The 14,370-nt window shown below is 26.8% G+C and overlaps 1 protein-coding gene across 2 annotated transcripts in view; it reads left to right on the top strand.

Moving 5' to 3' along the window:
* LOC126893831 (probable serine/threonine-protein kinase DDB_G0283337) overlaps positions 1–5,987 on the top strand; it is a 42,125-nt gene extending 36,138 nt beyond the window's left edge. For both annotated transcript variants that reach the window (XM_050664351.1, XM_050664350.1), the window contains one exon: positions 5,645–5,987. In XM_050664351.1, coding sequence (XP_050520308.1) covers positions 5,645–5,902 — 258 coding nt within the window. In that variant the 3' untranslated portion in view covers positions 5,903–5,987. The remainder of the gene's footprint in view (positions 1–5,644) is intronic.
* Positions 5,988–14,370: the final 8,383 nt, after the last annotated feature.

The following is a 14,370-nucleotide window of genomic DNA, read 5'->3' as shown; positions in this document are numbered from 1 at the left end:
TTAAATCCCCCCTAATGAGCAGGTTAAGTGATAGATTTTCAAAAAAATGATATCAAATGAAAGGTATATATCTAAGGTTTTTGTATAAAAAGAATTTTTGTTGATTTGTTGATTTTTCAAAAAGTTATGGAAGTTTTAAGAAAAAAAACTGAAAAAATTTCGAAAATTAGCGATTTTTAAATTTGTAATTTTTTTGGATATTTCCCCCATTTACGGGGAACGAGGGAATTTTTTTCAATTTTTAAGGGTAATGTCTTCAACTAGATACGATTTGTGATCTTTTGACGTATTTTTGAAAGAAATCGGTCCAGTGAGAGCTGAGAAAAAGTGGCAACAGACATAAAAAAAAAAAAAAACACATCATAGTAAAATTAATACCTTCTCAGCTTCGCATCGAAGCTAAAAAAACCAGCTGAATGAATGAAAGAAATAACTAAAGATATTACATCGAGAGAAGTTGAGTTAAGAATAGTGTAAAAATTAATAGGAGAGATATTAAGATGAGATAAATTATTAAATAAAATAGAACGATTACTTTCAAATGCACAGCAGTCAAAAATTATATGAGGAAAATCGCAGAGAACTTCATCGTCTTATTTTTCTTATTTATATTAATTTCGTTTGTATAAGCTAATTAATTATGTATGATGCTATTTGAAATAATAAAGTTGACACCCTTATATGATGTAAGGAATGATTCAAAATTAAGTAATAAATAAAAAAATATATGCAACTAAAAGAAATCAGAAATTTTTTTTCCAACATAATATTTATTTTGGGAGTAATCTAATGGTTAAGGCGTTTGGGTACCGACTTTTTTAGGAGGTCGAATATATGCAAATTTTTCGATTTTTTCATGTTACGCAAAGTCGTTGTGTGAGAAGTAGATGATTATTTGTGCGAGTATCCATTATTAGGAGTAGTTCCGTTGTGTTATAGTTGATAACAAAACCGGTTGTGAACTTTTTGATACAATACGATTATAATGATTAAATAACGACGCATGTTTATTTTATTAGTATAAAAACCATAGTTTAGCACCAGCTCCACCGCAAATACTTATAGATGTTTCATGATTTCACAGATTTTAATTGATTATAAAAATATTTAAATTATCTATTTTCGACGAGTATGAAAAACTAAATATTTACAGAGTTTGCGCTCCGGATGACAATCGTAAAAAGACATTATAAAAACTATCTCCAATTTTTCTAAAAAAAAACCATTATTTCTAACGAATTATATTTTAACCTTGCTCTTCTTTAATAATTTTGCATCGTGAAAAAATTACTGACTCATTTATTAAATTCTCTTTGTTACTTGTTTGAGGTATGTCAAGTAAAATATTGGTTGAGAGAATTGGAAATATTCTACCAAAATAATATTTATATTGTATTTATTTTTTAATTTTCATGTGTAGCTGAAGTGGTATTTTGATTTTACAGTAATGTGTATTTTTATCAATATTTTCTACTAAAGAACTTTTAATTTTCAGTCTGACTGTGCATCTAAATAGTTTTTTTTTTTTAATGTCACTTTTACCTCTTGCATTTTAAGCACCTATTTAGTATTACACTAAATATAGGTTATATCTGATTATCGCTCATATCTAACTTGCTTTTTTAAAAAATGATATACCTTTTTTTTTTGGTTGTAGTTTAAAAATCACTTTTAAATTTAATATGAGAGATTTATATATTTGATGATCAACAATTTACAAATGTGTTGAAATAAAAGACTCATCACATAAGTTACTTAGCGTTAGTTCTAGGTGATAACATATTGTGTCACTGAAAAAACATGTTATTGTATCAGATTTAAAGGGAAATTATTAAAATATAATGTTGAATACATCAAAAAGATAAATTTTGTGATATTTTGGGGTATCGTTGAACAATAACAGTTCAGTAGGTACAGATATATATTAGGGTGTCCCTTATTTTGAAAATTTTGGAAATTCTTCGGGCTCACCCCCCAAATTTATGTGTATACATATAAAAAGTGGCTACAAAAAATTCCAGGCCGATCAGATAAGTTTAACCCGTGCCGACTTGGGGTTGAAAATCGGGCAAAAGGGGTACTTTTTTAGTTTTTAGCAATTAACTCGTAAATTAGCACTCTCACAAAAAAAAATATTAAAACTAAATTGTAGATCTAATTGTTTTGTATAAATTAAGTCCTTACAGTTTTTCTTTTAAGTCCATTAGTTTTCTAGAAAAATGTCAAAATATATAATATTTCGTAAAATTGCCGAAATTAGCATATTTACGAATATTTTATCATATATGACGAACCATATGTGATACGACCTAATGTTTCATACAAAAATTGTTTAAAATTAAATTTTACGAAATAAAAGTATTAAGTACAAATTTCATTGAACCGATCGTTTTATTGCTATAGCTGAATTAACTCGATCATATTACGATTTTTACTAAATATATGAATTTTATTGCTTAATTTAAATATATTTCCTTTATATTGTAAAGTGATGTATTTGTTTGACTTAAACTCATAATGATACTTACTTCTCAATATTATTGTATAAATTAAAAAAAAGTTACTATATAAAATACAAAATGTTAAATTCAAAATAATTCACAAATTATAACAAAAATATACATTAAAAACTATGTTTTAATGTTTTTTTGTTGCAATTAGGATATAATATTCTATGCTCTTGAACACACAGTGTAAAAGTAACTCAGCTTTTTCATCGTTTACAGTTAAACTTTCATGAAAATCTTCCATTACCTTAACCGCTTTATCTGCAGAGTCATTTACTACTTTAAGTGAACATACAATTTCTTTTCCGTGTAAATAAAAATTATCAGTATTCCAATTACTTGGATCCAAATTTAAAAAATTAGTATTGATATCGAATCGTTTAAAAAATTTCATACTGCTTTTTGACAAAAAAGAAGCTACAGTTTTTTCTAAAAAAAAATATCAATCACTCAATAGTCATCAAAAAATAAAGATATCAAAAATTATTATACATGAAAATGATTTGTCAATATGAACCGATGAAAGAATAAAACGTTTACTAGGGTTTATTATTGACTCATTATTAAGGGATACAACCATTAATTTTTTTATTTCGGTTGAAATGGAATCGTCCATTTCCCAGAAAATATTACACTCGCGAATAGTCAATACTGCTTTTGCTCTTATAGTAAGATTAACAATTCTTAGGTTATAAAAAAAAACTTTTAGAACTTGTCCAATGGATGGAAGTTTTGAACCTAAAATTTGAGTAGTCAAAGACCCTATTAAAAATATTTTATTGTCATTTCTTAATACTACGGACATTTTTACGTACACTAAAAGAAAAACACAATAGGAAGCAGTTCAACTTAATACGCGATGTGAGCGACTAAAGTGGTATAAGTATAAGTTTACTATATCAATTGCTGCGATTTGTAATAAATTTACGATTTCCAGAGTTATTTATAATTTAAAAATAATAACAATACATTAATTCAGTCATACCATAGTATTATCGCCGTACTTGTACGATAAGTGTTGTAATGAACCAGATGATAACTAACAGAATCTAGCATTAAAATTCATATATTTAGTAAAAATCGTAATATGATCGAGTTAATTCAGCTATAGCAATAAAACGATCGGTTCAATGAAATTTGTACTTAATACTTTTATTTCGTAAAATTTAATTTTAAACAATTTTTGTATGAAACATTAGGTCGTATCACATATGGTTCGTCATATATGATAAAATATTCGTAAATATGCTAATTTCGGCAATTTTACGAAATATTATATATTTTGACATTTTTCTAGAAAACTAATGGACTTAAAAGAAAAACTGTAAGGACTTAATTTATACAAAACAATTAGATCTACAATTTAGTTTTAATATTTTTTTTTGTGAGAGTGCTAATTTACGAGTTAATTGCTAAAAACTAAAAAAGTACCCCTTTTGCCCGATTTTCAACCCCAAGTCGGCACGGGTTAAACTTATCTGATCGGCCTGGAATTTTTTGTAGCCACTTTTTATATGTATACACATAAATTTGGGGGGTGAGCCCGAAGAATTTCCAAAATTTTCAAAATAAGGGACACCCTAATATATATAGACACAAACAAAAAATACATAGTAAAACTAATACCTTCTCACTTTTTAATGGAAGTTAAGATAGCGTATGAGAATTATTTTTATATACACGCACCTCACCAGATATTTTTTATTGACGCCACTTATTTAAGATTAATACATTACCTCTATTCTTTTTATTTGATAGTGGTATTGTTTTACGAATTCCGATTTTTTAGTGAAACTTAATAATTGGAAAATAGTAACAAAATTTGTTTCGTACTATGCAATGATAGCTTTGTCGGTCATTAGATAAAAGCAAATTATTAAATATCATATATACAGGTGTAATATCAAATGTGTATTAATGTGTAACTATTTTTAGGTAGTCGGTATTGCCCTACACAACTCTATTTGCAATAATATAGTTGCTGCGGATAACGCATATACGACACGAGCATGTCAGATAAAATGGTTACTTTTTGAAAACCATTAGTTTGAAAACTTGACAAAACTACCTGTTTTTGTTCTATGAGTACAACAAAACTACTAATGCGATAAGAATTCTGAAAACAGATCTGAATTCAGCATTATATCACTTAAATATCAGATAGGTCACTTTTTTGAAATTGTGTTTCCTTCAACTCAAAAATTTATTTTGATAAAATAAAAATTTTCAAAAATGTAAACTGTACACTTAAGGGTTAAAAACATCAAAATTTAAAAAAAAAATGGCTTGACTGATACTTCAGTGATATGATGCTGAATTCAAATCCGTTTTCAAAATTCCAATCGTATCAGTAGTTTCGTCATACTAATGGAACAAAAACGGGTTGTTTTTTACTAAAGAGCGGAGTCGGTACCTAGACACCTTAATATATATACAGTAGGGTCTCGATAATCCGAACGAGATTGGGGAAAGGGGTCGTTCGGATTACTTATGGCTTAAAAAAAAACATCAATTTTATCGTAATTTAAATTATGAAATTGTATTTTTATCTGTATTAATCATGTAAAAATTCGTAATTTCAAAAGAATATATAAAAATATAACATATAAAATAAAAATGAAAATATAAAAATATTAATATAATTATGGGTATATGTAATTATGAACCTTACTATTTAAAATATTGATTTATTTTTTTTTGTACACTGGTTTCTTTTATGAATTGGTATGCCTTGCCCGTAAACGTCTAAGCAACATAAGTTCTTCGCAGCTTTCATCGTTTTGTTCAGCCCACTGTATGGCCGTATTTAACGCTTAAGTGGCATCTGAAGCAGATATTTTTGAAGGGGGCAAAAATTCATCATCTTCCTTCTAAACGACATACATGTGGGATATCGGATGTACAAACATAATCGAAAAATTTTATTACCGGAAAATATTATTTATAAATAAATATGTACATATTATAGCGATAAGATAATTCTCAAGCCCGTTCGGATTACCGCGTCTTTCGGATTAGCCTGTGTTCGGATTATCGAGACCCTATTGTATATATATATATGAAACTTAATTGTGAATTCATCATACAAAAAAAAAAACTCCTATGTAATTAAAATCTTTTCATTAATATATTTTCAGGACCATAATCAAAGTTTAGAATACAAATCATCAAATAAAAATTCTGATAAAAAGAAACAAGAAGACTTTCAAATCCATTCAAACACTGTAGGTGATACAAAATTATTTAATTCATTTTCAGAATCAATTTTTGATCAAGACAACATATATGGACAAAGTGTTGCAGAAAGACTTAATATTATAAGTTCTATATCTTTAAAAAGAGAAATTAAACTTGAAATTGATCGTTTATTCCTCTTAAAAACTAAAAAAAATTAAAGTAACTTGATTTATTATCGTTTTTTAAACTATTTAAAATTTTTAGTCAAATAATGTAACTTATTCTGAGTTGCAATATATTTAAAATATCTCGTATGAATTGTTTATTTTATCGATTGTTCTTTCTGTACTATTAAAGTAAAAAATAATTTGATTGTAAATTATTCCATAATATTGTGTTATTTTGCTATTTATATTATTCAATTAAAAAAAAAAATCTTGATTTATATTACTTATTTAGTGAAACGATGTGTTAAAATATTTGTTAGTATCATTAATTACACTAATTAAAATAAAATGTGCTATTTTTTTTTAATTTTTTCTTTTTTCAAGTATTGTTTTGACACGACTTACATCGCAATAATGTAGTCGACACTGGTTTAAATAGTAGAGACCTTTGGGTAGTTTGTTATTAATGAACAACAAATTATTTAAAAACTAATAAAAACATGATCATCTGATGTCAGAAGTTAGCAGCATTGATGATTACGGCGCGTTGTCGGTGGCGTATATCATCAATAACGGGAAGACTCGACGTGGTATTGCAACGGTTGGCTGCCAGCCGAGCGGTACTTGTTAGACTTTATACCTCAGACATATCGCACTCGGCGATTATCAGTCAAACTACCATTTATTTACATAAGTAGGGTAATGCCTGACAAATATTACGCGTTTGTGGGGAACCCAAAATTGTGTCAGTTTAAGATAAATTTTAGTAACATTAGTTACAGGGACCTCTTTCTCCCAGGGATGAGACTGTCCTGAAGTCAAAAATATTATATGTAAAGAAGTTATTTTTTTTTATATAAATAATTATTTTTTTAATTCTATGACCTTTTTAATGTTTTCTTTTTGTAATACTTTTGTGATAATTGTTTATTGAAAATATAAAATATTCTGGACGGCTCTATCAAGAGTTACAAAAATTATCTATTTTAGTGTAAATCACGTATGCACCGCTACACATTCTATAATTACGGCTTAATATTACAGCTATTAGATTAAATTTCCCTAATTGAGTTACCCAGAGCTGAAGGGATCAAAGTGATACTATTCAAAAAATAAGTAAAAAAGTACTAAACTAAAAAGTAAATTAGCCCCTCTTTCAATTGATCTAAGATCACTGATTATTTTATATAAATTACCATTTATCATCAATTTCCTAAACTAAATTCATTCAAAGGTTGCATTTCTCAATTTTTAAATTTAGTTTTTTGTGTCACTTTTATCCATTTGCTTTAGAAGCTTCAAATAGTGTAATAACTACCTTATTGAAATAATTTGTAATTAAATTGTTAATACGACAATTGAAGGGCTATGTTCAATGACTAACATAGTCAATTAAAAAAAAATCGGTAGCAATGTGGGGTCGCGGCATAGTATAGACAAGTATAGATGATATCTGACATTATTCTGATTATTTCAAAAGAACAATAACGCTTATTCACTTAATTTTATCCCAATTAGTTATTTGATTTATAATTATAATATATAAATAAATAATAATTATAGTAATTAAATTTGGTATGATATTGATTTTCAATAATTTAATATTGTAATTTTTACGGAGATATTATAAAAATAATAAAGTAGTTGAATATTTCTTTACTTTAAACGCGTATACAAATTTAAAGAGCATTACTTTTTGTGAAAAGTTGTCATTTTAAATCTCCCCCTATGGGCAGGTAAAGGGTCAGATATAAAAAAAAATATATCAAATGATAGGTAAAGACATCATGCATCTATAAAAAAAAGAATTATATTGATCCATACATCTTTCAAAAAGTTATAGCATTATAAAGTTAAAAATATAAAAAAGAATTTTTTTACAAAAATCGTATTTTTTTTATTAAGTTTGATGTTTGTTTTCACCATAAAGATAAAATAAAGTCCAAAATTTTTTTTTTCATGATAAAGTATATTACATTAGCTTTAATTTAAGATATATATAAAAGTGTCAGACCTTCCGGAACATATTCAAAAGTCAAGTTGAAAAAATAAATTTTTTGTGAAAAAGTTGTCCTTTTAAATCCCCCCCCTGTGGGCAAGTAAAGGGTCACATATAAAAAAAAATATACCAAATGAAAGGTAATGATATCATGCATCTATATAAAAAATTATATTGATTCGGTTATTTTTAAAAAAGTTATGGCAATTTTAAGTAAAAAAAATTGAAAAAATGTCAAAAATTAGCGATTTTTAAATTTGTAATTTTTTTGGAGGTTTCCATCATTTACGGGGAACGAGGGATTTTTTTTCAATTTTTGAGGGTAACGTCTTCGACTAGATACGATTTGTGATCTTTTGACGTATCATTGAAAGAAATCGGTTCGGTGAGAGCTGAGAAAAAGTGGTAACAACACAAAAAAAAAAAAATAAATAAACACATCTTAGTAAAACCAATACCTTCTCAGCTTCGCATCGAAGCTAAAAAAATAATTTATTACCATAGTTTTAGTTTTAGTTATTATCGAGGTAAACATAATACCTATGTACTCAGACCTGTTGGTCCATTATGCGCACCTCAAACCAAATTGTCTTGATTCGGTTTACCCACCTAAGTGTTATCACCGAAGTGTTAATACATTAGTGTTAATTTATTACCCTGACTTTTAGCTCAATTTGCAAGTTTGAAATTGACATTTAATAGGAAATTTAATGAAGATTAAAAAAATTATATCGTTAAGATTAATATGCAGTCAGGAAATTTTATAATTACTATTTATAGTAAATTTATCAGAAGAGCTCAATATTTTTTTGCATTTTTATCGTAATAGATAACTTAAATAGAAATAGTAATAATTTCCTAGTAACTTCTGGTGTTTAAAAGATTCTACAAATATTAAAATTACCGATTTTTAAAATTGTAATATTTTGGGGGATTCCCTTGTTTACGAAAAACGATGGAATTTTTGAGGGTAATGTCTTCGACTATATACCATGTAATAACCAAAAGTAGTACTATATAGATATATATTTATATTGGGAAACTGTTGCATGTGTATGAAGAGAGTGTAATGGGGAGAAGTGTAGAGTGTATACTACGTGTTGAGGGGAATACTAAATTCTAATAGTTATTACTTAATAAATGTAGTCAGTGTATTAAAACTACTCTTACCTGATATTCTCTGATGATGAATGAATCTTGAGTGTAGATTTATGATTACTAAGAATATACCCAAGATTCTAGTAGGTATGTTAATAAACGAGAATAGCACTTGGTTAACAGAAGCGTATTTATTATTGTAGAAAAATATTAGTTATTTTCACAAATGTATATTTTAAGTTTAGTGTTAAAAGTTAAAATTATAGACTCACAGTATAAAGAATATGCCAAAATACGTAGGAAATAATCTTAAAGGTTTAATTAGATAAAAGCAATTATTAAGTAAGAGAAAAATGAACGAGTGACTGACTGGAAAAACAGTGTCCTCAGCCTTTATATAATGTACCACAAAAGTCATAAACGGGGATTGGGCGTCCTGAATGTGTCATACTTTTTATAGGCACATTCAGTCATCATTCCATATTTCAATAAACGCAAAAGAATTATTATATTTTAATTTCCTTTTTTTAGTACTTTAGTGGTGCCTGGAAGACGGCACGAAAGACAATGATTCACGTTTATTTTATAGTTGCCCAAAAGTTAATACTATATGTGTAATTGTGTTAACGTATTCTTTTCTGTGGTCTTATAGAATATTACAACCATTTGTGACCTTTTGACGTAGTGTTGTTCATCAAAATCGGTCCAATGTGAGCTGAGATTGAGCGTTCACAGACACAAAAAAAAAAATACAAAAATACATCATAATAAAATTAATACATCGGAGCTAAAAAAAATGTTTTATTAATTTCGATTAAATATAGTTATTTTCAGTACTTAAATACAAAAATAGGTTTTATATTTAAATTATTTGTGAGAATATTTAATCTAAAAATAACGATTTATCATTTCTATTAACGAAAAAACACTTTGAATTAAAAGCAACTCACTGAGTTGCTTTTCCTGAGAAATGTTTTAAGGTCAATTAAGCATTTGTTGTACAAAGAACTTCAACTAGATAATAATAGTAACAAAGACTCGTATTATTTATAAATTTGGTCGCTAGAATTATGTTATGAAAATGTCAGTGTTACTCCGGGTGTACTTTAATTATTTTAAAAGTAGCAATATATATCATTGTAAGGGGCCTAGTGGGTAAATACGTATGAAGTCTCGGGTTCAATCCCCAAGGTGCCAACAAGATTTTTCTTTTGATTTTCTCATTAGTGAAGTGTAATCTCTGGTTGAATATAATACCCGCCCCGTTCATATTTGGTCTTGCCAAAAATCATTTTTGACTCCCTAACATGTAAAAGAGGGTCACCATTCTCTATAGCATGTTAAGTTCCAGAAATAGAAGGATGTAAAACTGATCAGTAATACATATAATCAATAACCATTCAATGAGGAGAGGATTTATAATTTTTTTCTCATAACCTATACTTACGATCACCAAAACCAAACATTGTTTATAGCAGAGCAGCCCTGAAGCTAAAATTATGAGGGAAAGCGAATAATTCATTTATTTGTTGAATAAGTTTTTTTTAATTGTACACATTTTTTTAATAATTATTTTTTGGTAGTATCCCCTTATATTAGAAATTTACCAGGTAAAACGATTAAATATTGTCAAGTGGTTGTGTCAAACATCCCCACGACCCCCTCTTAGGGCTGCACTAGTTTATAGCAATTATTATGTATACCATGATAAATTAAGAGGAGGCTATAGCCCTGTCAAACCCTATGTGTAAGCCACTAGTAGTACTAAATGTAGTTCAATAACATAATAGATAATCGTAGTTGAATTTCTAAAATTGTTCTAACTGTTAAATTACAATTAAATTTACTACAAAATAGAAGCCTAAAATTTGAAAAACAAAAATTATAAATTGTAAAATGGTTTATGTCTAGTCATAGAGAAATTACAATTAAGATAATTATGGGTTTCTTTGTGTATGAATACTTTATCCACCTGCTATGTATACTTTGCATTTACGTTTAACTACTAGAAATAAATCCCATAGAAGGTAAAGCTTATTAATACAACACAAGTGTTCACTAAACATGAATTCCTAGAATTTTACAATAATTATAAAAATTCTAGGAATTCACAATTATTGTGGTTGGAAGTGCGTCATGCTTCTGATCGTAGGTCCAGAGGTTTGATTCCGTTTTGCCAAGTAGATTTCCCGTCCTCTTTACGACAAGTATAGCATTTCAAAGAGGACGTTAAATAAAATTATTTCAAAACAATTATTGTTTAGAAATTGAATATAACTTCACTTAGATTTATTTATTTATTAAGAAACAAGAGTTCACTATGTATAAATTCATATTTGGTCAGTATAAAATTTGTGAAATATATTACCAAGAAATAATAAATGAATGTTTATAAATATTCATTTGTTTATAGCAATTATCAAACACAATCGGGTATAGGAATCGTAAAATAAACAATAAATAATTGTATAAGATTGGGGTAATTGTAAATGCATTTTTTCTCTAAGAATGTATAGCAGATTTTATTTTAGATTGAATAGTTGAAAAGAAAAATTTGAGTGTCGAAATGTTCATACAAAATTTAATTTAAGCTTATATTCTCTATAGTGAGAACACGCACTCAATACATTCATATAGTAAGGCGTATTCTATGTATCATAAATATATTTATAGTCAATCTGAAATTTGTAAAACGCTGTTTAATGATGCCAAAACATATTATTCGTGTTACACATTTCTTATAAAACTCGCAATTGTATACTATGAAATTTTAGATATGTAGAGATTATTAATTACGCGCTTAACAATTAGAGAACAGTTGTAGGATGGAGTGTAATCGGTTACCGCCGCTCAACTGGAAATTTGTAACGTTATGAATGCCACTACGCGCCGACACATGTGAATAGACAAAAATTCATTTTTTTGCATTAAAACTGTTTCGCGCGGGACAACTTTTACCAATTTGTTTTGTCACCAAAAACTTCGATTTTTCAACAAATTATAAAGGAAAAAAGTATGTGTGATCTAGTATTTTTATAATTTTAATAACGCAACTCTGAAGCTATTATTGAACATTTAAAAAATCAAAAAAGAGGAATGTTTATTAGTTAATATAAAATACTAGAAATGATTTGGATGAAAAAATTAAAACGCTAAATCACAGATAATTTTCTCCTTTATAATTTGGTAAAAAATTTGGGACCTTAGCATCAATACAGATCAAATAGTTGTCCCATGCAAAACATGTTAAAAATATTTTTATTCTTTGTAACGCGTCCTCTTTACTGATTCACTGTTAAAAATGTATGTAATTAAATTTCTTTATTATGTTAACTGTTTATATAGATTGTAAATTATAAAATAAAGAAAGAAAAGAAAAAATGGATAGAAGTTCAACACTCCATCACACAATTTTTTTATGTAATCAAATTAAATTGATTTTATTTCTTATAAAGGTACCAACTTAATTTTTTTAAATGACAGCATGCATACTTAACTAGGCTATAAAATAGAAAATAAACTAATTAAGAATGTGACTGATCGATAACAACTATAACATCGGTACATTAGAACTTATTTGGATTTTTGTACCAAGGCATGTGGAAGAGTGTGGCCGAGAAATGTCTTCTAATAGAATAATTATACCCAATCATTTATATACTAGAGAAATAAATTGAAAACTATATAGCAAATTGGTGACAAATTCATTGATTATTTTCAATTCGATAGTCAAATATTTAAGACAACGAATATACTGAAGTCAATCGATCCTCAGGTAATTAGAACTACAAATTCAAATAACAAAGTATACAAATTTTAAGTCTCATAAATGTATAGTATAGTGAGTATACTTAATGAGAGAATGCATCTCGGCAGCCGAATGATAAGACAAAAGCTCCTATCTTAATAGTCATTCGGTTGCATTCTCTGGTGGCCCGCGGTATGGCAATAAATTCTTAAGTAAATTGGCAACATTTGATTGATAAGTATGTATAATTAAAAGGAACAGAGCATTAAAAACGTTTTCAACGCTTATAACTGATATGTTGCCAGTTTGCTTATATACTTATCCTTTATTTAAATTTGTCGCTTTAATACCTGGGGATCGATTGACTTCAGTATTCATTTTCTCAAATATCTGTCCATCGAATAAAAAATAATTTTTGAAATACTTTTTCTATCTTCTGAAAACAGTTATTTGAATTTAACGCTCAAATAAACTAAAATTGTTGCTATTAATAGACCTGTCTCTAATAGTTGACTGTCTTATTTACTATTTATAATTTATCTATATTGTAAATCGATTAATTAATAAAATATATATTGTTTATTAAGTCGGTTTAGTCGATATACATCATTTAAGGATTGTTTTGACTACATTATTGTTATTCTTTTTGGTATTATTCTTAGCAGAAATTGTTGTTATGTTTGTATGGTATTTTTAAATTTTCATTTTACATTTTGTTTAAGATTGAATATATATTGTAATTTACATTAATTAAATAATAGCTAAATAGTAATCTACATAAGACAACCAATACTTATAAAAAAAAATCAACAAATGTATTAACTTAAGTAATTAATTCATGATTTATTTTATATTAACCATCACAATCAAAATTATTGTTACTATATCCATTTTTTTTATAGATATTTGAGGTATTTACCTATAATTTTGTACATTTTTTTTATAAATGTGACCCTTTACCTGCCCACAGGGAGGATTCAAAATTACAACTTTTTCACAAAAAATTAACTTTTTCAATTTAACTTTTGAAAGTGTTTTGGAAATACTGATATTTTTATATAAAGCTTAATTTAAAGTCTATGTAATATACTGTAATATGAAAAAAAAAATGTCGTACTTTATTTTCTTTTCATGGTAAAACGGATATCAAAGTTAATTTATTAAGTACATAAATATTTGTTATATTAACTAGAAGTATTTTGTTATTATTTAAGACATATGCGAAACTTTAATTGCAGATTTTAACTAGACTCAAAAATGGTTTTAGAAAAATATATTTTGATCTCAGGTGAAAATTCCTTGTTGAACAGTAAATTTATTTATAAATAATAAACAATTTTTTTTTTAAGTATTGCTTCAAGACCTTCAACTTTTATATACATTTGCCATAAAAGTAATAGCTACTTTATAATTTCTCCGTAAAAGTTACATTACTAAATTATTAAATATCAATTTCATACTATATTTAATTGCTACAATAAATATTTATACATATATTACACTTATAAATCATAAAATTTTTAATCAAGATATAAATAAAGAAATAGAAGATTATTTAGCTTTTGGAAAATCCACCATTTTTTTTAAATGAAACACTATCTATAGATTTGCATCGAAGTGTTTTTTATAATAGTAGTTTTAATCACTGTCAGATTAAATCTATTCTGGATTCTC

This window comes from Daktulosphaira vitifoliae, unplaced genomic scaffold (assembly GCF_025091365.1).
Source record: "Daktulosphaira vitifoliae isolate Bord-2020 unplaced genomic scaffold, ASM2509136v1 Scaffold_1, whole genome shotgun sequence".
NCBI classification, from domain to species: domain Eukaryota; kingdom Metazoa; phylum Arthropoda; class Insecta; order Hemiptera; family Phylloxeridae; genus Daktulosphaira; species Daktulosphaira vitifoliae.
The sequence above is the reverse complement of the archived record's forward strand: the minus strand, read 5'-3'. Positions and strand labels throughout refer to the sequence as shown.